This window comes from Coregonus lavaretus (genome assembly GCF_964263955.1).
Source record: "Coregonus lavaretus genome assembly, chromosome: 14".
NCBI lineage: Eukaryota > Metazoa > Chordata > Actinopteri > Salmoniformes > Salmonidae > Coregonus > Coregonus lavaretus.
Genome location: NC_140001.1, coordinates 46,425,306 through 46,448,795, shown reverse-complemented (window position 1 = coordinate 46,448,795; position 23,490 = coordinate 46,425,306). Strand labels below are relative to the sequence as shown.

Genomic DNA, 23,490 nt, shown 5'->3' with positions numbered 1-23,490 from the left:
TTGGGGGTATTGTGTGTAGATTGATGAGGAAAAAATGTATTTAATCAATTTTAGAATAAGGCTGTAACGTAACAAAATTTGGAGAAAGGGGTCTGAATACTTTCCGAATGCACTTTTAGTAGTATTTAGTAGCCATTTAGCAGATGCTTTTATCCAAAGCTAATAACATTTACATTTACGTCATTTAGCAGACGCTCTTATCCAGAGCGACTTACAGTTAGTGAATACATATTTTTTTATACTGGCCCCCCGTGGGAATCGAACCCACAACCCTGGCGTTGCAAACACCATGCTCTATCAACTAAGCTACATCCCTGCCGGCCATTCCCTCCCCTACCCTGGACGACGCTGGGCCAATTGTGCGCCGCCCATGAGTCTCCCGGTCGCGGCCGGCTGCGACAGAGCCTGGATTCGAACCAGGATCTAGTGGCACAGTTAGCACTGCGATGCAGTGCCTTAGACCACTGCGCCACTCAGGACACCTAATAATAACAGTAGTGCGTGCATAAATATTCATATTGGTGGCCCCAGCGGGAATCAAACCCACAATCCTGACATCGCAGGCACCATGCTTTACCAGCTGAGCGACATAGCCTTGTGAAACCTATGCATTCATTTCTCCATCCCTTTTACGCTACCGTCCCATGATAAGGCACTGAGTACTACGGGCATCATAGCATTAGCATTACATCCTGTGACTCTAGAATGGGGACTTCACTCACCACATGGCCTATAGGTCTCTAAAGCCCTGTTCACACAGCACTTAGCTAAGGGAGCTTTTAGCCTGGGGCTAAGAGAGTGTTCACACTTGCATATTCTAAAGTGGGCTAGCACCAACCTTAGCCCAGGGCTAGCCAATCAGATTTCCATTCAAATCAAATCAAATATTATTTGCCACATCGCCGAAAACAACATGTGTAGACCTTACAGTGAAATGCTTACTTACAAACCCTTAACCAACAATGCAGTTTTAAGAAAGAATGCCAAAAAAAATGCAAATAGTCTGGGTAGCCATTTGATTAGATGTTCAGGAGTCTTATGGCTTGGGGTAGAAGCTGTTTAGAAGCCTCTTGGACCTAGACTTGGTGCTCCGGTACCACTTGCCATGCGGTAGCACAGAGAACAGTCTATTACTAGGGTGGCTGGAGTCTTTGACAATTTTTAGGGCCTTCCTCTGACACCACCTGGTATAGTGGTCCTGGATGGCAGGAAGCTTGGCCCCAGTGATGTACTGGGCCGTACGCAGTACCCTCTGTAGTGGCTTGCGGTCTGATGCCGAGCAGTTGCCATACCAGGCAGTGATGCAACCAGGCAGGATGCTCTTGATGGTGCAGCTGTAGAACCTTTTGAGGATCTGAGGACCCATGCCAAATCTTTTCAGTCTCCTTAGGGGGAATAGGTTTTGTCGTGCCCTCTTCACGACTGTCTTGGTGTGCTTGGACCATGTTAGTTTGTTGGTGATGTGGACACCAAGGAACTTAAAGCTCTCAACCTGCTCCACTACAGCCCCGTCGATGAGAATGGGGGCGTGCTCTGTCCTCTTCTTTTTCCTGTAGTCCACAATCATCTCCTTTGTCTTGATCACTTTGAGGGAGAGGTTGTTGTCCTGGCACCACATGGCCAGGTCTCTGACCTCCTCCCTATAGGCTGTCTCGTCGTTGTCGGTGATCAGGCCTACTACTGTTGTGTCATCGGCAAACTTAATGATGGTGTTGGAGTCGTGCCTCGGCATGCAGTCATGAGTGGACAGGGAGTACAGGATGGGACTGAGCACGCACCCCTGAGGGGCCCCCGTGTTGAGGATCAGTGTAGCGGATGTGTTGTTACCTATCCTTACCACCTGGGCGCGGCCCGTCAGGAAGTCCAGGATCCAGTTGCAGAGGGAGGTGTTTAGTCCCAGGGTCCTTAGCTTAGTGATGAGCTTTGAGGGCACTATGGTGTTTAACGCTGAGCTGTAGTCAATTAATAGCATTCTCACATAGTTGTTCCTTTTGTCCAGGTGTGAAAGGGCAGTGTGGAGCGCAATAGAGATTGCATAATCTGTGGATCTGTTGGGGCGGTATGCAAATTGGAGTGGGTCTAGGGTTTCTGGGATAATGGTGTTGATGTGAGCAATGGACCAGCCTTTCAAAGCACTTCATGGCTACACACGTAAGTGCTACGGGTCGGTAGTCATTTAGGCAGGTTACCTTTGTGTTCTTGGGTACAGGGACTATGGTGGTCTGCTTGAAACATGTTGGTATTACAGACTCGGACAGGGAGAGGTTGAAAATGTCAGTGAAGACACTTGCCAGTTGGTCAGCGCATGCTTGGATTACACGTCCTGGTAATCCGTCTGGCCCTGCGGCATTGTGAATGTTGACCTGTTTAAAGGTCTTACTCACATCGGCTACAGAGAGCGTGATCACACAGTCGTCCGGAACAGCTGATGCTCTCATGCATGTTTCAGTGTTACTTGCATCGAAGCGAGCATAGAAGTAATTTAGCTCATCTGGTAGGCTCGTGTCACTGGGCAGCTCACGGCTGTGCTTCCCTTTGTAGTCTGTAATAGTTTGCAAGCCCTGCCACATCGGATTAGCGTCGGAGCCGGTGTAGTACGATTAGATCTTAGTCGTGTATTGACGCTTTGCCTGTTTGATGGTTCGTCGGAGGGCACAGCGGGATTTCTTATAAGCGTCCGGGTTAGAGTCCCGCTCCTTGAAAGTGGCAGCTCTATCCTTTAGCTCAGTGCGGATATTGCCTGTAATCCATGGCTTCTGGTTGAGGTATGTACGTACAGTCACTGTGGGGACGACGTCATCGATGCACTTATTGATGAAGCCAGTGACTGATGTGGTGTACTCCTCAATGCCATTGGAAGAATCCTGGAACATATTCCAGTCTGTGCTAGCAAAACAGTCCTGTAGCTTAGCATCTGCTTCATCTGACCACTTTTTTTTATTGACCAAGTCACTGGTGCTTCCTGCTTTAGTTTTTGCTTGTAAGCAGGAATCAGGAGGATAGAATTATGGCCAGATTTGCCAAATGGAGGGCGAGGGAGAGCTTTGTACGCGTCTCTGTGTGTGGAGTAATGGTGGTCTAGAGTTTTTTTCCCTCTGGTTGCACATTTAACATGCTGGTAGAAATGAGGTAAAACGGATGTAAGTTTCCCTGCATTAAAGTCCCCGGCCACTAGGAGCGCCGCCTCTGGATGAGCATTTTCCTGTTTGCTTATTGCCGTATACAGTTCATTGAGTGCGGTCTTAGTGCCAGCATCGGTTTGTGGTGATAAATAGACAGCTACGAAGAATATAGATGAAAACTCTCTTGGTAGATAGTGTGGTCTACACCTCAGGCTAGAAAAACATCATAACCTTCCTTAGATATCGTGCACCAGCTGTTGTTTACAAATATACATAGACCGCCACCCCTTGTCTTACCAGAGGCTGCTGTTCTATCCTGCCGATACAGTGTATAACCCGACAGGTTTATGTTATTCATGTCTTCGTTCAGCCACGACTTGAAACATAAGATATTACAGTTTTTAATGTCCCGTTGGTAGGATATACGTGCTTGTAGTTCGTCCACTTTATTATCAAGTGATTGTAAATTGGCCAATGGTATCTATGGCAAAGGCAGATTAGCCACTCGTCGCCGGCTCCTTACCAGGCTCCCCGATCTTCTTCCGCGATATCTCCTTTTCTTTCTACTGCGAAAGACGGGGATGAGGGCCCTGTCGGGGGTCTGGAGCAAATCCCTCTCGTCCGACTCATTAAAAAACAATTATTTGTCCAGTTCAAGGTGAGTAATCGCTGTTCTGATGTCCAGAAGCTCTTTTCGGTCGTAAGAGACGGTAGCAGCAACATTATGTACAAAATAAGTTATAAACGGCAGCCATCCCCGCCGGCGCCATTGAATATTCTACTCCAGAAAAGTGACAGTTGCTTTCAGTTAACCCTGCTTGTGTGAACACAGGCTAAGTTAACAAAGGGCCATTCTTAGCATGAGGCTAAGGATAGCCCAGGGCTAAGAAAAATGCAGTGTGAAAAGGCCTTAAATTCACTCTCTCCCCCGCTCCCCACTGCAGTCAAGAGGAACTTCAGCAGTGGCACCATCCCAGGGACGCCGGGGCTGAATGGAGAGGACGGGGTGGAGCAGACAGGTATCAGGGTATCCCTCAAGTGCCCCATCACCTTCCGCCGCATCCAGCTGCCAGCGCGGGGCCATGACTGCAGACACATACAGGTCAGTACTCCTCGCCAGTACCACACCGCTCAGCTTCACTAACACTGCTCCCTCCGGGTGGAAGAAAACACAGTGCTGCATCTGAAATGGCACCCTATTCCCTAAATAGTGCACTACTTTTAGGGCACTATATAGGGAATAGGGTGTCACTTCAGACGTAGCCAGTGTTGATCCCCCACCTCTTCCCTGGAGATAGGCTATACAACGCTTGAGTGCCAAGGAAGTCACATGTCAGAGCTCTATACACATGTGAGGGTGAGGAGTTGTGAAAGGCGGATCAATGTTATGTTTCTGTATCAGGATGTTGTTGAATTTTCCGCTAAACCTACTATCTCTCTCTACCTGGTTTCAGTGTTTCGACCTGGAGTCCTACCTGCAGCTGAACTGTGAGAGGGGGACCTGGCGCTGTCCTGTGTGCAAGTACGTTAGAATAGTAGACTACTACATAACTCCCTTGCACGGTTCAAATAGATTGAAGCTCACTACTATGTCCTAAATAGATTGAAGCTCACTACTATGTCCTTTCCCCCTTGCAGTAAGACGGCTCTACTGGAGGGTCTAGAGGTGGACCAGTACATGCTGGGGATCCTCATCTACATTCATAAGTAAGAACCAACTCCTGCATGTCATGCTGACTTGTACCTGATTCTGCTTTATATTCTTCCCCCCATATTCCTCTCCCATTCTCTATTATTTCCCCCCTCCCAACCTCCTCACCAATATATCTCTCACAAAACCCACACCACAGTTACGTCCTGAATGGCAGCCTATTCCCTATATGGTGCACTACTTTTGTCCAGAGATCTATCTGGTCAAAAGTAGTGCACCATATAGGGAATATGGTGCTATTTAATCTGCAGCCACGTATCTAAAACGTTCACCTCTGAATTGTACACGCACGCAGCTCGGAGTATGAGGAGATTACCATTGACCCGGTGTGCAGCTGGAAACCCGTTCCCATCAAACCCGACCTTCACATCAAAGAAGAGCCGGACGGTCCGGCACTGAAGCGCTGCCGCACCCTGAGCCCCAGTCACATGATCTTGCCCAGTGTCATGGAGATGATCGCCTCCCTGGGCCCAGCCTCATCGCCCTACCCCTCCATGCCAGCAGGGGGAAACGGCAGTACTCCGGACTACCCCAGCCAAGGTAGACTGACTAGCTCCTCTCATGCGGTAGGGAAGCGTGGTGTCCTTTTCACTTCCATATCCACTTTTTTAAAGTATTTTTTTTTATGGACTTCAAGAGTAGTCTGTTTTGTGCTAACATTCCACTCCTTGGACTCTGTGTCACTGCCAAACGTGTATGGCATTAAAAGGAGTAGAAAGACAGCACAAACAGAATGGTATAGGGGAGAGTTGGGTCAGTCGAGCCAAAGGGTTAGTTGAGCCACCCTTTGTTTCTAGAAAACTATACATAAAATGTATTATGTGACCAAATATCATCAATGTGACCAATATCATCAAATCAAAATGTATTTGTCACATGCGCCGAATACAACAGGTGTAGACTTTACCGTGAAATGCTTACTTAGGAAGCCTTTCCCAACAATGCAGTTAAAAGTAATACAAATTTGCTAAATAATAGAAATTGTAACACAATAAAATAACAATAACGAGGCTATATACAAGGAGTCCCGGTACCGAGTCAATGTGCAGGGGTATGAGGTAGTTGAGTTAATTGAGGTAATATGTACATGTAGGTAGGGGTAAAAGTGATCCTTTCATGGAATCTGTGAAGAAAGAAACCACATGGAAAAAGTGGTAAGCAAATGAGGTGCTTGTATCTAAACCAAAGTGGTAAGCAAATCATGATGCTTGTATCTAAACCAAAGTATATTGTTTTTCTTTACACCAGTTGGGGTCTTTATGAGTTTCAGTATGAGATCCTTAACCTATCATGAAAGTGCATCCTTGTAGGTGTGTGTAGGCTAATATAGTCAAAATGGTTGCTGTGGGGTAAATTGAGCCATTTGTCCAGGTGCAAGTTCAGCCAATGGATGATCCAATGGCAAGTTGAGCAAATTGTTGCAAAGTGTTTTCTTCCCAGGCGTAAGGCATGGTATTATCGCCGGAATATGAGGTAACTCCAGGGCCTGGCCTATGTTAAAAGTGTTTTAAAAAAGTACAAAGTGTTTGTTAGTTGTTAAGCGTATGTTAAGTGTTACATCTGTGTTAAAAGGTGCTTAAAAAGATTAAAATAAAAGTGATTGTGTTTGGGGAAAAAATATGGACATTTTCTAGGTTTCCATCCAATTGGCGACAGATTTAAATGCGAATAATCTCAAATCTGCATAAAAACATGTGCGTTTTCCCTCCAGAGATGTTTGACTTGTTGCGGATAAAATGCTGTGCGTGATGACGTAGTGCGTATAAAAATAACTTTTGCGGTTAAATTCCCATGTACCGAATAAATAATACAAGTTAAATGGGTTTCCATTGCATTTTCAACTCTACTGATGGTTTTGTCACAAAAAATGCTGCGTTATATAGCGAATGTGCCCCTCTGGTCTAGCCAACAGCTAGCAGATACAGTGTGGGTAGGCTACCTACATAATGAGATTATTATGGACAAAAGAGCTAGATTATTTTTATTTGTCAAACGGTAGCCAAGCGTCGGTCATCATGTCACCAGATTAAGACCCTAAATATAGATTTATTGGAAAGGAGTAGCAAGCTCATCACTGTGCACTTTCAACACCCTCTGAAGTTAATCATAAATGATTTGATCTGTAGCCTTATAAACTGTATGCTTTCCCGAGTTGTAGTGGTAGGATCACAATATATCATCGCGTGACTCCCAAGTTTACTTCGGTATGATGGTTATTATATCAATATTTGTTCATAAAGGCATTTCCACCGCCATTTCTCGCATAATAAATTTTACAGACACAAAAAGATCCCACCTTGTCTAGCGTATTTTGTTTTGTCGACATTTGGAAAGTTTACTCACAAATGTTCTGTTTCCATCTGGCCTGTCGTGAATTTTTTTTATCAGACTTTACTCGCATAAAAAGGTTGGATGGAAAACTAGGTTATGGTTTTAAAAAAGATTAATGATAATATTTCAACCAGTACAGACATGTGTAGGCAGCTCAACTTACACTGTCCCTATACTCAAATTACCCCATACCCAGGGTACGTTCTGCCAAGAGTCCACTTTTTTAGGACAAGCTATGTTTTCAAAACTGTTATGTTTACATTAATTCTGATTATTTCCAGGGATACACAACATCCTGAAAGATATTTCCTGAAATATATTTATTTGTTAGAAAGAATATTACATTTCAAGAATATTACATTTACAAGGTAATTACATTTCCCTTGACGTAATGATGCTACTTCAAGCACAAAATCGCAATTGAAAACCTTCGTCAAATGCATCGGCATCAATCCAAATGCATAAATTTGTTGCATAAATCCAACAAATACGGACAACTTTATATATACAGTGCCTTCGGAAAGTATTCAGACCCCTTGACTTTTTCCACATTTTGTTACGTTACAGCCTTATTCTAAAATGGATTAAATAAATAAAAATCTCAGCAATCTATACACAATACCCCATAATGACAAAGCGAATACATAAGTATTCAGACCCTTTGCTATGAGACTCGAAATTGAGCTCAGGTTCATCCTGTTTCCATTTATCATCCTTGAGATGTTTCTGCAAATTGATTAGAGTCCACCTGTGGTAAATTCAATTGATTGGACGTCTATATAAAGGTCCCACAGTTGACAGTGCATTTCAGAGCAAAAACCAAGCCATGAGGTTGAAGGAATTGTCCGTAGAGCTCCGAGACAGGATTGTGTCGAGGCACAGATCTGGGGAAGTGTACCAAAACATTTCTGCAGCATTGAAGGCCCCCAAGAACACAGTGGCCTCCATCATTCTTAAATGGAAGAAGTTTGGAACCACCAGGGAGGTGACCAAGAACTAGATGGTCACTCTTACAGAGCTCTAGAGTTCCTCTGTGGAGATGGGAGAAACTTCCAGAAGAACAACCATCTCTGCAGCACTCCACCAATCAGGTCTTTATGGTAGAGTGGCCAGACGGAAGCCACTCCTCAGTAAAAGGCACATTACAGCCTGCTTGGAGTTTCCAAAAGGCACCTGAAGACTCTCAGACCATGAGAAACAAGATTATCTGGTCTGATGAAACCAAGATTGAACTTTTTGGCCTGAATGCCAAGCGTCACGTCTGGAGGAAACCTGACACCATCCCTACAGTGAAGCATGGTGGTGGCAGCATCATGCTATGGGGATGTTTTTCAGCGGCAGGGACTGGGAGACTAGTCAGGATCGAGGCAAAGGTGAACGGAGCAAAGTACAGAGATCCTTGATGAAAACCTGCTCCAGAGCGATCAGGACCTCAGACTGGGGTGAAGGTTCACCTTCCAACAGGACAACAACCCTAAGCACACAGCCAAGACAACGCAGGAGTGACTTCGGGACAAGTCTCTGAATGTCCTTGAGTGGCCCAGCCAGAGCCTGGACTTGAACCCGATCGAACATCTCTGGAGAGACCTGAAATTAGCTGTGCAGCAACGCTCCCCATCCAACCTGACAGAGCTTGAGAGGATCTGCAGAGAAGAATGGGAGAAACTCCACAAATACAGGTGTGCCAAGCTTGTAGCGTCATACCCAAGAAGACTTGAGGCTGTAATCGCTGCCAAAGGTGCTTCAACAAAGTACTGAGTAAAGGGTCTGAATACTTATGTAAATGTTATATTTCAGTTTATTTTTAATTAATTTGCAAACATTTCTAAAAACTAGTTTTTGCTTTGTCATTATGGGGTATTGTGTGTAGATTGATGAGGGGGAAAAAAACAATTAATTCCATTTTAGAATAAGGCTGTAATGAAACAAAGTGGAAAAAGTCAAAGGGTCTGAATACTTTCTGAATACACTGTGTCTTAAGTGACTGCGTTTTCATGAATTTCATTATGTCATCTTGAAGTCCAGTCAAAAACAGTATGGGACTTTATACGGAAGTGGAGATGGAACTAGACATGACTTTCCCAGTGGATAACAAACCACGGTCGTGTCCAGTTGGCATGAAATAGAAGAAAAGAAAACACTGAACCAGATACCAGTCCCTTTAGGATTCTGCGATTATTATGCGAGGGGTTTCACATTTGACCAATCACCGCACTATTACTGCATAAAACAGTCAAATCACTGCAATATTACCACATAAAACTGTATGATCACCGCACTACAAAAAGAGTGCTCACAATTTTTACCAATTGCTACACTTTTAAAGTATAAAATGGTTAAATCAAGCCACACGTCAACAAACCTTTCCCCCTGTTTTCATGACAAAGTCAGTGCATTTTTGTGACAAATTGGACAAAATCATCGCAAATTGAGAAGGGAAAGGGGATACCTAGTCAGTTGTACAACTGAATGCATTCAATTGAAATGTGTCTTCCGCATTTAACCCAACCCCTCTGAATCTAAAACCAAAAAACGCTGCAAAGGGGGACTGAGATACGATAGGATATTGTCTCACAAAGGAAACACCTGTTTTTATTTTCTGTCACAAAATATTTGTACACGTTTTTTTATGGAGTGCCCTAATGAACACAACGCAGAGTTCATTCAGTAAAGAATGGTTCTGGCGTTTTTTCTTTAGTGTACAAATACAAAGGTTTTGGACTGGTTTTCCCTCAATAGCCAAATCACCTCTCATAGCCATTCCCTGCTAAAACATTACTCTTATTTTTTACAAAGTATTGCCGAGTCAAGAATTTGAAATTGATAAATTAGCAAATGCTCTCTGTGAGAAAAAAATATGAAACGTTCTTCTCATGTAAATTGATGGTAAAAGGGTGGAAAATGTGTGAGTAACAAGAGTGTATGTCTGTTTCTGCCTAGGATTGGGATACCCTAACCAGCCTGGGTTCTCAGACTTCCCAAATTCCCCTGGCACCCCTAATGTTGGGGAGTTCTCCTCGGGACCACCCCCCCTCTCCTACCAGGCTGATTTGCCAAGTGGACTCCTCACTCCAGACAAACCTATCGGACATCCCATGTCATCCCAGGTACTAACCTCTACCCTGCTGAGTGCTTTGTTCTTCCTGTTCTCAATAGTCTGGAGTCTTGATTAACGAATCCATCGCACCTCTAAAATAATAATGTTTGTGCTCTTACGTATTATTGTTCACTTTTCTTGTAGCCAGCTGTCGTTTAGAGACCGAACTGTGGAGTGTTGTTGTAGACCTGGTCTTTCTTTCTTTTGTATGTGCATCCTGGTTGACTAATCAGTGTTGATGAGACATGTCGTTATGATAAGTTATCCATAAAATTCATAATGTAATCTGAATGAATTAACCATATAAAGTTGAAGTTCAACTATAAAAAATATCCCAAGGTTAAGTGTGGGTTAAGATGGTTTCATATATTGCCTTGTTCTCTTGGCCGTTCTACAAATCACAGGTGCCATCAAAGTCATAAAGTATGTAATGAATTGATGATGATTTCTAATTGAAAGCAGCATGACACTTTTGAAAAGTAGTTGAATTTGAGTTGAATTGGCATGTTATTTAAAAAGAAATGTTTTCCTTCTAACACTCCGAACCATGATAGACTTCGATGTGGCACTGACGTGTATTACAGGAGCAAATAATCCTGTCACCTTCTTTTCAACTCAGATTCCCCATTTGGGCCGCATGGACTCCTCCCACAGTTCTCTCCAGCATCAACAGCATCAGCAGCATCAAGGCCTCCACGGCAACTCGCACCTCGGGGGACCAGGGGCACCCATGATGCAGCCTCGCAATCCCTCCCAAAACACCAGACTACACACAGAAAGCTCCTTTGGGTTAGGGGGTCCCGCTTGCTCGGAGGTGCCAGAGCCTTCCTTGGATGTGAGTAGCAACATTTTTATTCACTTCATTCACTCACTTCATGAACTAGCTACTCAGTGCATTGCTACACGACATTTACATTCACACTGTACACAATGGCTGTATCGCATTAGTGGAATCCAAGACTGTTTTCAGGGCAGGTCTGCTGGTTTTGACTAGCATAAGTTACTTTTCTGTAGCAGGTTAGGAGAATTAGGTTAAGGTTAGGAAACGGGTTAGGTAAAATGTTAAAATTGTCCCAAACGTGGGGCCTCCCGAGTGGCGCAGCGGTCTAAGTTACTGCAGTGCTTGAGGCGTCACTACAGATCCAGGTTCGATCCCGGGCTGTGTCTCAGCCGGCCACGACCGTGAGACCCATGAGGCGACGCACAATTGGCCCAGCGTTGTCTGGGTTGGGGGAGGGTTTGGCCGGCCGGGATGTCCTTGTCCCATCTCGCTCTAGCGACTCCTGTGGCAGGCCGGGCAGGCGCATGCACGCTGACACGGTCGCCAGTTGTACGGTGTTTCCTCTGACACATTGGTGTGGCTGGCTTCCGGGTTAAGCGAGCAGTGTGTCAAGAGGCAGTGAAGTTTGGCAGGGTTGTGTTTCGGAAGACGCATGGCTCTCGACCTTCGCCTCTCCCGAGTCTGTACGGGAGTTGCAGTGATGGGACAAGACTGTAACTACCAATTGGATATCACGAAATTGGGGAGAAAAAGGTAAAATAAAATGTTGATCTTGTCTCATTGCTGCAACTCCCCAACGGGCTCAGGAGGTGACGGTCGAGTCATGCGTCCTCAGAAACATGACCCGCCAAACCGCGCTTCTCAACACCCGCCCGCTTAACCCGGAAGCCAGCCGTACCAATGTGTCGGAGGAAACACTGTTCAACTGACGACCGAGATCAGCCTGCAGGATGCCAGCCTGCCACAAGGAGTCGCTAGAGCGCGATGAGCCAAGTAAAGTCCCCCTGGCCAAACCCAAGTAAAGTCCCCCTGGCCAAACCCTTCCCTAACCCGGACGACGCTGGGCCAATTGTGCGCCGCCCTATGGGACTCCCAATCACGGCCGGTTGTGATACAGCCCGGGATTGAACCCGGGTCTGTAATGACGCCTCTAGCACTGCGATGTAGTGCCTTAAATTGCTGCGACACCCGGGAGGTAACTCAAACATATCTAGCTACAACCAGGCCTGTCCTGAGAACAGTCTTGGTTTCCACTAATGCAGAGCTGCTACGCAATGGCCCTCATTCATCAACATGTTCATAAATAGGGCAACATTTTCATAGTGCCAGATTGAGGTTTATGGTAAGTTTTGAACTTTTCACAATGCTTTTGCACTACGTAATGTGTATTATGTTGTTGAGGAAAAATAGTTTGAGGAATCAGGCAGAACTCATTTATCAGCAATAACAGATTTATTCAAGCAATTGGAAGGAAGATCACTCTCAGGATGAACCTGGAAAGTAACTTCCAGGATCTACTGGAAAGGAATTCTCAGTATATACCGGAAAGGATCTCAAAGATTTTACATTCACAGTCTTTATATACTTCATCTACACAAAGAGCTGCTTAACCCTCCTAGGGGGAGGCAAGCTTACATGAGAGATAAGGGGTACTTAGCTCTACTCCCTTAAAGCATACAAAAAATAAAAGCTAGTTCTCACAGCCTATGTGTCTAAGATAGGGGAGTGATAAGATCTTTAGAGCCTAAACAGACAGGAGAAGAATTCAGCCTGGATGGCTTTTAGTGTCCCAGAGATAAGGCCGAATAACAAATCACTCCTTTGTAGGGTGTATGAAGAGGTTAATGGACAGCTGTGGAAAATTACCAGTGACACTGGAAAATTACCATTGACTGTAACAAACCATTTTGCACCCACAATAGCATTAGACTGTAATAAAACAATTTTGCGCCAACAATGTGTAATAAACATAATGTGTGGATTTGATCTTATGAAAAACCCATTTGCAAAACCAACACAAGTTTAATGTTTGACTTCTACAAGCAGGGCTCTAAAGTGCGACCATTTTGATCGCATATGCTCCTAAATATTTTTCTGTGTGACCTGACGTTTAATTTTGGGAGCACCAGTGCGACCAGGATAAAAAATCATCCAGATAATAATTGTTGTAATGATAGGCTTCACTGTGCAGGTGTTTCCGAGTGCCCTGATGCATCAGTCATTTCTTGCAACTTTCTGAAGACGTAACGGCATGGGAATGCCTGTGTCTACCATTTTGTGTACCAGTTAGCGATGCCGAAACAGTAATTTCTAAAGGCTTTCCCATAAAACTTTTCCAAATTAAATGTTAACTGCAAAGTAGGCTTACCTGGCTGAATATGATGATATGATGATTTATCAATCGGGTGGTCTTTTGTTTTGCAAACTCTGCTGTTGCAAATTATTACACTGAACAAAAATATAAACGCAACATGTAAAGTGTTGGTTCCATGTTTCATGAGCTGAAATATAAGATCCCAGAAATGTGCACAAAAAGCGTATTTCTCAAAAATTTGGTGCACACATTTGTTTACATCCCTGTTAGTGAGCATTTCTCCCTTGCCAAGATAATCCATCCACGTGACAGGTGTGGCATATCAAGAAGCTGATTAAACAACATGATCATTAAATAGGTGCACCTTGTGCTGGGGACACTAAAAGGCCCTCTGTGTCCAGTTTTGTCACACAACACAATGCCACAGATGTCTCAAGTTTTGAGGCAGCGTGCAATTGGCTTGCTGACTGCAGGAATGTCCACCAGAGATTTTTCCAGAAAATGTAATGTTCATTTCTCTACCATAAGCCGTCGTTTCAGAGATTTTGGCAGTACGTCGAACCGGCCTCACAACCACAGACCACGTGTAGCCATGCCAGTCCAGGACCTCCACATCCAGCTTCTTCACCTGTGGGATCGTCTGAGACCAGCCACCCGGACAGCTGATAAAACTGTGGGTTTGCACAACCGAAGAATTTCTGCACAAACTGTCAGAAACCGTCTCAGGGTAGCTCATCTGCGTGCTCGTTGTCCTCACCGGGGTATTGACCTGACTGCAGTTCGGCGTCGTAACTGACTTCAGTGGGCAAAGGCTCACCTTTGATGGCCACTGGCATGCTGGAGAAGTGTGCTCTTCACGGCTGAATCCCGGTTTCAACTGTACCGGGCAGATGGCAGACGTATGGTGTCGTATGGGTGAGTGGTTTGCTGATGTCAATGTTGTGAACAGAGTGCCCCATGGTGGGGTTATGGTATGGTATGGGCAGGCATAAGCTACAGACAACGAACACAATTGCATTTTATCGATGGCAATTTGAATGCACAGAGATACCGTGACAAGATCCTGAGGCCCATTGTCATGCCATTCATCCGCCGCCTTCACCTCATGTTTCAGCATGATAATGCACGGCCCCATGTCGAAGGATCTGTACACAATTCCTGGAAGCTGAAAATGTCCCAGATCTTCCATGGCCTGCATACTCACCAGACATGTCACCCATAGAGCAGTTTGGGATGCTCTGGATCGACGTGTACGACAGCGCCCCTACCTTTTAAAAAAGTTATCTGTAACCAACAGATGCATAATCGATATTCCCAGTCATGTGAAATTAATAAATTAGGGCCTAATGAATTTATTTAAATTAACTGATTTCCTTATATGCATGTACAGAAACACCACTAGCCAAACACCAGTCTCTTGAGGTGCGCAATTGAAATTAAAAGGCAACAATACCCTACAAAATATGTTTTATTTTGTTCCCCAGACCTCAAAAGTATAAGCGTTGTTGTGGACTTAGAACATGCAATTTTGTTGGTTTTCTATTTTTTTAAAGTGTGATTTTGAGAGAAAAACTGGGGGAAATCTGAAACCTGGAAAAACAAAACAGAGAAGAAAATAAATCAGATCTACCTGCCACAGTGGTTGGTGGACCAAAAAGTTCATTTTTAGGCACTGTTCATAAACCATGTCGCGGATTATTCCAAAACCACTCACAGGTATTTGTTTACACCTTGTTCAGTCATGTTACCTCATTAGCTAGCTAGCTAGCTAACAACCTGGTGACTTTACCGGTACATCTAAACAGAAAGAAAGGAAAAGGCATAGCTTCTTTAGAAGATCAATGATCATAGCAATGAATGAATGACTGATCTCTTGCATCTCACAAACCTGACGGTCTTAAAAATACTTTCAATGTAATGCATCTCAATAGGTAGTGCTTTTACACAATGTAGAAACCTAATATTCCACAAATGACTTTGTAATTTCAATGACAGGTTTTTGTATCAATATTTTAGCTTTTTATAACAAACAAATGTCTTTACAGGGTTAAATATTCATTTCTAGAGCACAACATGTGCTTCAAAAGTAGCTAGAATTCATATAGGCCCAATATGCTATATCTCAATCAATTAAAACAAATATATTCTGGTGCTCCTAGATTTTATGTTGTGCTCCTAACACCAGTGCTACCAATGAAATAAGTTAATTTAGAGCAATGTGCATACGAGTGGTCTCGGACCAATTTACATTTACGTTATCCAGAGCGACTTACAGTAGTGAGTGCATACATTTTCATACAGATCTGAGCTACAAAAAAAATCAGAGCTACAAAAAAATTTGCAAGACAATGGCTAATGCCAATGATGACTATATTTGTGCTGTGAATGATTGATTGATGAGCGAGGCACAATGTGTTCATAAGCACAGTACCTGTTGTTGTACATAATCTTTAGGGATTCTCATTTCTCTTTCTCCTCTGCAGTTACTTCCTGAATTGACAAATCCAGATGAGCTGCTGTCTTACCTTGGCCCCCCCGATTTACCGAGCAACAGCAATGATGACCTACTCTCCCTCTTTGAGAACAACTGAGTCCTGGTGCTCCTCTCCAGTCTCCCATGGTTCCCTGCAACACATAAACTACAAACGAGAAGTATCCCACCTACAATGTGGGTATTAAAAATACTTCCTGTAATATAAGAGCTCCCCTTGAGCCGAAAATGGCCGTCAGTGGTGGGGGTGTCGAGAGGACTTTTGAATATGCGGAAAATCTTTGATGTCCTTTGTCTGACTATAAACTATGGTAATATTTTGTTTTATATCTGTAAACAATTCCCGCATCCATTCCCTTGTTACTACCTTTCTTGCCCAAGGATCCAATTTTATTTAAATGCTTCCTTACTAGAATCACATTTATTGTATGTCATTCAGAAGGGATTATAAATGTATGTACATTTTCTTAGTCGATGCAGTTGTGATGCAAACTTATGTCCAACTGAATTTGGTGAGTTTGAAATGTCCATCAAAGTATGATTAAATAACACCTTTTTTAATTTACAATAATAAATTGAAGATTAATACATTGAGGGGATGCCCTATGTGTTTCAAAGATAAACGAGAAAATATGTATTTTCACTGCCTTTTACTGTGATTTATCAATGCATTCATTCCAAGCTATGATCATTTAGCACACTGGCACACAAACAATTACTCAGTCTTTTTCTATTCTAAATTAACAGATTTTTATGCATAAATGTTTGACATTATATTCATTACAATGGTTAACAACCTGGAAGGCAAATGGAATAAATGGCAATCTGTAAGGCTTTGTGAGACTCAATTATTTGGAGCAGCTATGGAGCCAGATCCATACCTTTATGGCTACATGTAAATGCATGTCTCTAGCTAAATCAAAGATATCTACAGCAACCAGATGTAGTCCCCTATTCCATTTTTTTATGTGAATTCATATGCAAACTACTGGTTCTTACTGATCCAGATAAACCTTTATTTTAGCCTACTTTATATTCTTCCCACACTAACGCTTTGTATGCCTGCTCTTTGCAGAATGACAGAAACATTTACTACACAGGGATGGGCAACTGGCGGCCCTTTTGTAGGCCCCCGGATCAATTATTATAAAACATTTTTGGAACTCATTCGGGGTCCCATTACTGTCGAGAGTTAGAATAGTAGAATATACTAGGTGCAATTTCGTCATTTGGTTGTGCGTCAGCAGATTTTCTCTTGTTATGTCAGTCACTGACAGTCACTTAATTAGCCCATGTCAGCTAAAATTATTTAGATTGTAAGTTCGTCTAGCCAACTATCTAAACTTGTAGTAATCATGGTCCAATTACAGACCGGGGGGCCTCCATTCATTTTGTTAGTCACTCTCACTCAGATATCGTATTAAAAACTGCAGACATTTCTCTTCATCCCATGGCAAAATGAGAAGAATTGCATTAAGTTAGCTAAATTGCTAAATCTTCTCTCCGCCCCATGGCAAAATGTATAGAATTGCAGCAAACTTGCTTTAAAACTGCAACATTTTCTCTTCGCTCCGTGGCAAAATGTGTAGAATTGCAGGAAATTAACTCTAAAACGTATATTTTTTCTCTCCGCTGTCAAAAGCGGGGCCTCTAAAATGTTTTGCTGGCAAGGTGGGTGCCCCCCAACAAAATTTCAATTAGAGCCCACAAAAGGCTAGGGCTGGCTCTGACTTCATTTAAAATCAAATCACATTTTATTTGTCCATGTGCTGAATACAGAATACAACCTTACCGTGAAATGCTTACTTACAAGCCCTTAACCAACAATGCAGTTTTAAGAAAAATAAGAGTTTACTAAATAAAGTAAAATACACAATAAAATAACAATAACAAGACTATATACAGGGGGTACCGGTACCGAGTCAATGTGCGGGGGGTACAGGAAGTTGAGGTAATTTGTACGTGTAGGTAGGGGTATAGTGACAATGCATAGATAATAAACGGCGAGTAGCAGCAGCGTAAAAAAAGGGGCGGTCAATGCAAAAAAGTCTGGGTAGCCATTTGATGAACTGTTTAGCAGTCTTATGGCTTGGGGGTAGAAGCTGTTAAGGAGCCTCTTGGACCTAGACTTGGCACTCTGGTACCACTTGCCGTGCGGTAGCAGAGAGAACAGTCTATGACTAGAGTGGCTGGAATCTTTGACAATTTTTAGGGCCTTCCTCTGACACCGCCTGGTATAGAGGTCCTGGATGGCAGGAAGCTTGGCCCCAGTGATGTACTGGGCCGTACGCACTACCCTCTGTAGCGCCTTGCGATCGGATGCCGAGCAGTTGCCATACCAGGCGGTGATGCAACCAGTCAGGATGCTCTCGATGGTGCAGGTGTATAACTTTTTGAGGATCTGAGGACCCATGCCAAATATTCTCAGTCTCCTGAGGGGGAATACAGTGAGGGAAAAAAGTATTTGATCCCCTGCTGATTTTGTACGTTTGCCCACTGACAAAGACATGATCAGTCTATAATTTTTATGGTAGGTTTATTTGAACAGTGAGAGACAGAATAACAAAAAAAAATCCAGAAAAACGCATGTCAACAATGTTATACATTGATTTGCATTTTAATGAGGGAAATAAGTATTTGACCCCTCTGCAAAACAAGACTTAGTACTTGGTGGCAAAACCCTTGTTGGCAATCACAGAGGTCAGATGTTTCTTGTAGTTGGCCACCAGGTTTGCACACATCTCAGGAGGGATTTTGTCCCACTCCTCTTTGCAGATCTTCTCCAAGTCATTAAGGTTTCGAGGCTGACGTTTGGCAACTCGAACCTTCAGCTCCCTCCACAGATTTTCTATGGGATTAAGGTCTGGAGACTGGCTAGGCCACTCCAGGACCTTAATGTGCTTCTTCTTGAGCCACTCCTTTGTTGCCTTGGCTGTGTGTTTTGGGACATTGTCATGCTGGAAAATTCATCCACGACCCATTTTCAATGCCCTGGCTGAGGGAAGGAGGTTCTCACCCAAGATTTGACGGTACATGGCCCCGTCCATCGTCCCTTTGATGCAAAGTTGTCCTGTCCCCTTAGCAGAAAAACACCCCCAAAGCATAATATTTCCACCTCAATGTTTGACGGTGCGGATGGTGTTCTTGGGGTCATAGGCAGCATTCCTCCTCCTCCAAACACGGCGAGTTGAGTTGATGCCAAAGAGCTCGATTTTGGTCTCAACTGACCACAACACTTTCACCCAGTTCTCCTCTGAATCATTCAGACGTTCATTGGCAAACTTCAGACGGGCCTGTATATGTGCTTTCTTGAGCAGGGGGACCTTGCGGGCGCTGCAGGATTTCAGTCCTTCACGGCGTAGTGTGTTACCAATTGTTTTCTTGGGGACTATGGTCCCAGCTGCCTTGAGATCATTGACAAGATCCTCCCGTGTAGTTCTGGGCTGATTCCTCACCGTTCTCATGATCATTGCAACTCCACGAGGTGAGATCTTGCATGGAGCCCCAGGCTGAGGGAGATTGACAGTTATTTTGTGTTTTTTCCATTTGCGAATAATCGCACCAACTGTTGTCACCTTCTCACCAAGCTGCTTGGCGATGGTCTTGTAGCCCATTCCAGCCTTGTGTAGGTCTACAATCTTGTCCCTGACATCCTTGGAGAGCTCTTTGGTCTTGGCCATGGTGGAGAATTTGGAATCTGATTGATTGCTTCTGTGGACAGGTGTCTTTTATACAGGTAACAAGCTGAGATTAGGAGCACTCCCTTTAAGAGTGTGCGCCTAATCTCAGCTCGTTACCTGTATAAAAGACACCTGGGAGCCAGAAATATTTGATTGAGAGGGGGTCAAATACTTATTTCCCTCATTAAAATGCAAATCAATTCATAAAATTTTTGACATGCGTTTTTCTGGATTTTTGTTGTTGTTATTCTGTCTCTCACTGTTCAAATAAACCTACCATTAAAATTATAGACTGATCATTTCTTTGTCAGTGGGCAAACGTACAAAATCATCAGGGGATCAAATACTTTTTTCCCTCACTGTAGGCATTGTCGTGCCCTCTTCATGACTCTCTTGGTGTGTTTGGACCATGATAGTTTGTTGGTGATGTGGACACCAAGGAACTTAAAGCTCTCGACCTGCTCCACTACAGCCCTGTCGAAGTGAATGGGGGTGTGCTCAGCCCTCCTTTTCCTGTAGTCCACTATCAGCTTCTTTGTCTTGATCATGTAGAAGGAGAGGTTGTTGTCCTGGCACCACACTGCCAGGTCTCTGACCTCCTCCCTATAGGCTGTCTCATCGTTGTCGGTGATCATGCCTACCACCGTTGTGTCGTCAGCAAACTTAATGATGGTGTTGGAGTCGTGCTTGGCCACACAGTCGTGGGTGAACAAGGAGTACAGGAGGGGACTAAGCACGCACCCCTGAGGGGCCCCTGTGTTGAGGATCAGCGTGGCAGATGTGTTGTTGCCTACCCTTACCACCTGGGGGTGCCCGGTCAGGAAGTCCAGGATCCAGTTGCAGAGGTAGGTGTTTAGTCCCAGGGTTCTTAGCTTAGTGATGAGCTTTGAGGGCACCATGGTGTTGAATGCTGAGCTGTAGTCAATGAACACTATTCTCACGTAGGTGTTTCTCTTTTGTCCAGGTGGGAAAGGGCAATGTGGAGTGCAATAGATATTGCGTCATCTGTGGATCTGTTGGGGCGGAATGTGAGTTGGAGTGGCTCTAGGGTTTCTGGGATGATGTGAGCCAATGACCAGCCTTTCAAAGCACTTCATGGCAACAGACGTGAGTGCTACAGGTCGGTAGTCATTTAGGCAGGTTACCTTGATGTTCTTGGCCACAGGGACTATGGTGGTCTGCTTGAAACATGTAGGTATTAGACTCGGTCAGGGACAGGTTGAAAATGTCAGTGAAGACACTTGCCAGTTGGTCAGCGCATGCTCTGAGCACACGTCCTGGTAATCCGTCTGGCCCTGCGGCCTTGTGAATGTTGACCTGTTTAAATGTCTTACTCACATTGTTAACGGAGAGCATGATCACAGCTGGTGATCTCATGCATGCTTCAGGGTTGCTTGCCTGGAAGCGCGCATAGAAGTCATTTAGCTCATCTGGTAAGCTTGTGTCACTGGGCAGTTAGTCAACAACGTTCTAGATAACATGAAAACAGCCTAACCAAGTCTGCTAGGGCGAGTAAAATGGTCAGAGTGAGGTGTTGTCTCATTTGTGTCTGGAAGTACCTAGCAAGCTAGCCAACTTAAGCCAGTTAGCTTGGGTGCTTGACTGCCGTTGTGAGGTCAGAAAGCTCGGATCAACCCTATTCCTAGGCCAGAGCATCCAGTGTGCGTTCTGAACACTCAGAGAGCGAAATGAACGGACAATCTGACAACGCTCTGAATTTATGAATGCCCAGAGTGCACTCTGAGCGCACTCTGGCACTCCAGAGTGAACTTAACGAACACACCCTTGAGAAGGGCGCTCCTCCCTCCCCGCTTTCGCCCGATGAAATGACATTGCCCGGTTCAACCCGGGCCAGTGTAATAGAACTCCCTCAATGTCAATTGAGGGTTGTGCTGTACTACCTTTGGCTTATTCGATAGGAACAGGCAGAGCTATCTTGGACATGTCATTGATTTGCTTAAATCCATGTCAGTCAAAATGTATAGCTACTACTCATTGGCTGTTGTTTTCAGGTCATTCTTTCACGTTATAAAAAGTAAACACCACCCTTTCAATCTTTTACGGTTTCTGGTGTGGTTGTATTTGTGCAGGGTTCCGCAGTCCTGAGCTTATCTGTTCACAAACATGCCTAACCCAAATGTCTATTTTGAAATCAGTGCTGTTAATACCGCCGTCAGAGGGTGGAGATGGAGGTAAGTAGCTTGCTATTCAGTCTCGTACGTAGGTTTCAAACGAGATGGCTAAACGAACCGCTACTGCTTGCTAGCTAACTAGCTAATGGCTTAAAGCACACTCTTGACAACACAAGCTAGCTAATGTTGTCACGTGTGTCGCTCAGGACATGACTAATGTGTCGGTCTCATTAATAAACACTGCACAATCACTAAGCTACTGGTGTCTAAAAAACTAGCTAAGTCGAGTAACGTGGCGTATGTGATTGCTAATGAAACAATTGTGCTTGAAGACGAACTTGAGTTTATCGCACCAGTCTTGAAGATTAGGCGGGCACAATTTTTTCTGTCAACTTTAAATAGCATGTTTTCGAAGTTGTCTGATGGAACATGTTGGCCAGTCCATGAATGAGAAACAAGCAACTCCTTCATTGCATTTGCCGATTCGAGGAAGTTGATTAGCTACTTATTTTATGGAAAGGGGGGAAGAGAGGCCCAACTCAGCGGAAAATCTTTCTCCCTCCAGAAGGTGGATTTTTTCGTTGTTTCGCCCACCAAGCAAGGAGATTTTGTATGGAAGTCAATGAGAGTGTCGAATTTGGTCAACAACAAAAATGAATGGCTTATTTGCTAGTTTCGTAATGCTGGACACGTGACATCCCGGCAACTTTGAGAAAAAACGCTTTATATCGGAGTTGTCTCGAGGTGGCTATGCATATTCATGGCATGATGCTAGTAGGGTAGCATTTTCCTCCATTGACTACAGGCGGTTGACATCAACAACCTTCATTGAATATTCAAAAAAGGATTACAATAATGAGATTTATCTATGAGGGGTGATAAAGGCCTTATATAAGGCAACAGTACCACCATGTGGCTGTCGCCTACCATTGAACTCATGACGTGAAACCAATGCCTTACTAACGTCTGTGTGACGCCTGCATGTTAATAAAAGTTAATTACATTTCAATCATAAATGTTAGAAACTTACCTTTTTTCCCTTGCAAGCTAACATTCCGATGTAGCTAGCCTAATGGTGCTATAGTGTAGCCTACGGCTTGTATATTTCCAGTTATTTCCGGCCTAAAAAAGATGACTTCCTATCTATAGGTAACCTGGCTTTCCCTCAACACCTCATGGGATGGTACGTCATCTTATCTCGCTGTAAACAGATCTAAACATTGTTAGCCAATCACATAATGTGTTGTTCCCAGTATGTCAGACAACCAATAGGAGTTGTCTCCGTGACTTTCAGTTGAATAGACAAGTTCATAGGATTTCCCAGAGGATCCATGCTATCCGGGATCCTTGGAATGTACCTACCTCAATCAAGCACAAATGTAAAATGGTTAAGGTAAGGGTTAAGTTTAATGTTAGGTAAGGGTTATGGTTAGGGTTTAGGGTAGGGACGTCCCAATGAATCCGGATAACAGTGACCGGCTAAATGACGTAAATGTAATGTAAATGTAGAGTGAGAGACGGGCACGGTAATTTGTTTGTTTGTTTTTCACAGTTAAAACGATGGCAAAGAAATAGTACACCACACAACAAGAGGCAGATGCGATTTTCAACAGTGTCTGCCCAAGACAGTTTCCATAGAGACAATGAAAATACACTATACAAAAGTATGTGGACACCCCTTCAAATTTGTGGATTCAGCTTTTTCAGCCACACCCATTTCTGACAGGTGTATAAAATCGAGCACACCGCCATGCAATCTCCATAGACAAACATTGGCAGTAGAATGGCCTAGACTAAAGAGCTCAGTGACTTTCAACGTGGTGCCGTCATA

At 43.9% G+C, this 23,490-nt stretch overlaps 1 protein-coding gene across 1 annotated transcript in view; it reads left to right on the top strand.

Moving 5' to 3' along the window:
- The window catches only part of LOC311141625 (zinc finger MIZ domain-containing protein 2-like), a 70,425-nt gene extending 53,747 nt beyond the window's left edge, over nucleotides 1-16,678 (top strand). Inside the window, exons 13-19 of the mRNA XM_084177014.1 lie at nucleotides 4,067-4,224; nucleotides 4,577-4,644; nucleotides 4,761-4,829; nucleotides 5,129-5,373; nucleotides 10,105-10,271; nucleotides 10,881-11,096; nucleotides 15,840-16,678. Of these exons, the coding sequence (XP_084033140.1) occupies nucleotides 4,067-4,224; nucleotides 4,577-4,644; nucleotides 4,761-4,829; nucleotides 5,129-5,373; nucleotides 10,105-10,271; nucleotides 10,881-11,096; nucleotides 15,840-15,947 (1,031 nt within the window). The 3' untranslated portion in view covers nucleotides 15,948-16,678. The remainder of the gene's footprint in view (nucleotides 1-4,066; nucleotides 4,225-4,576; nucleotides 4,645-4,760; nucleotides 4,830-5,128; nucleotides 5,374-10,104; nucleotides 10,272-10,880; nucleotides 11,097-15,839) is intronic.
- Nucleotides 16,679-23,490: the final 6,812 nt, after the last annotated feature.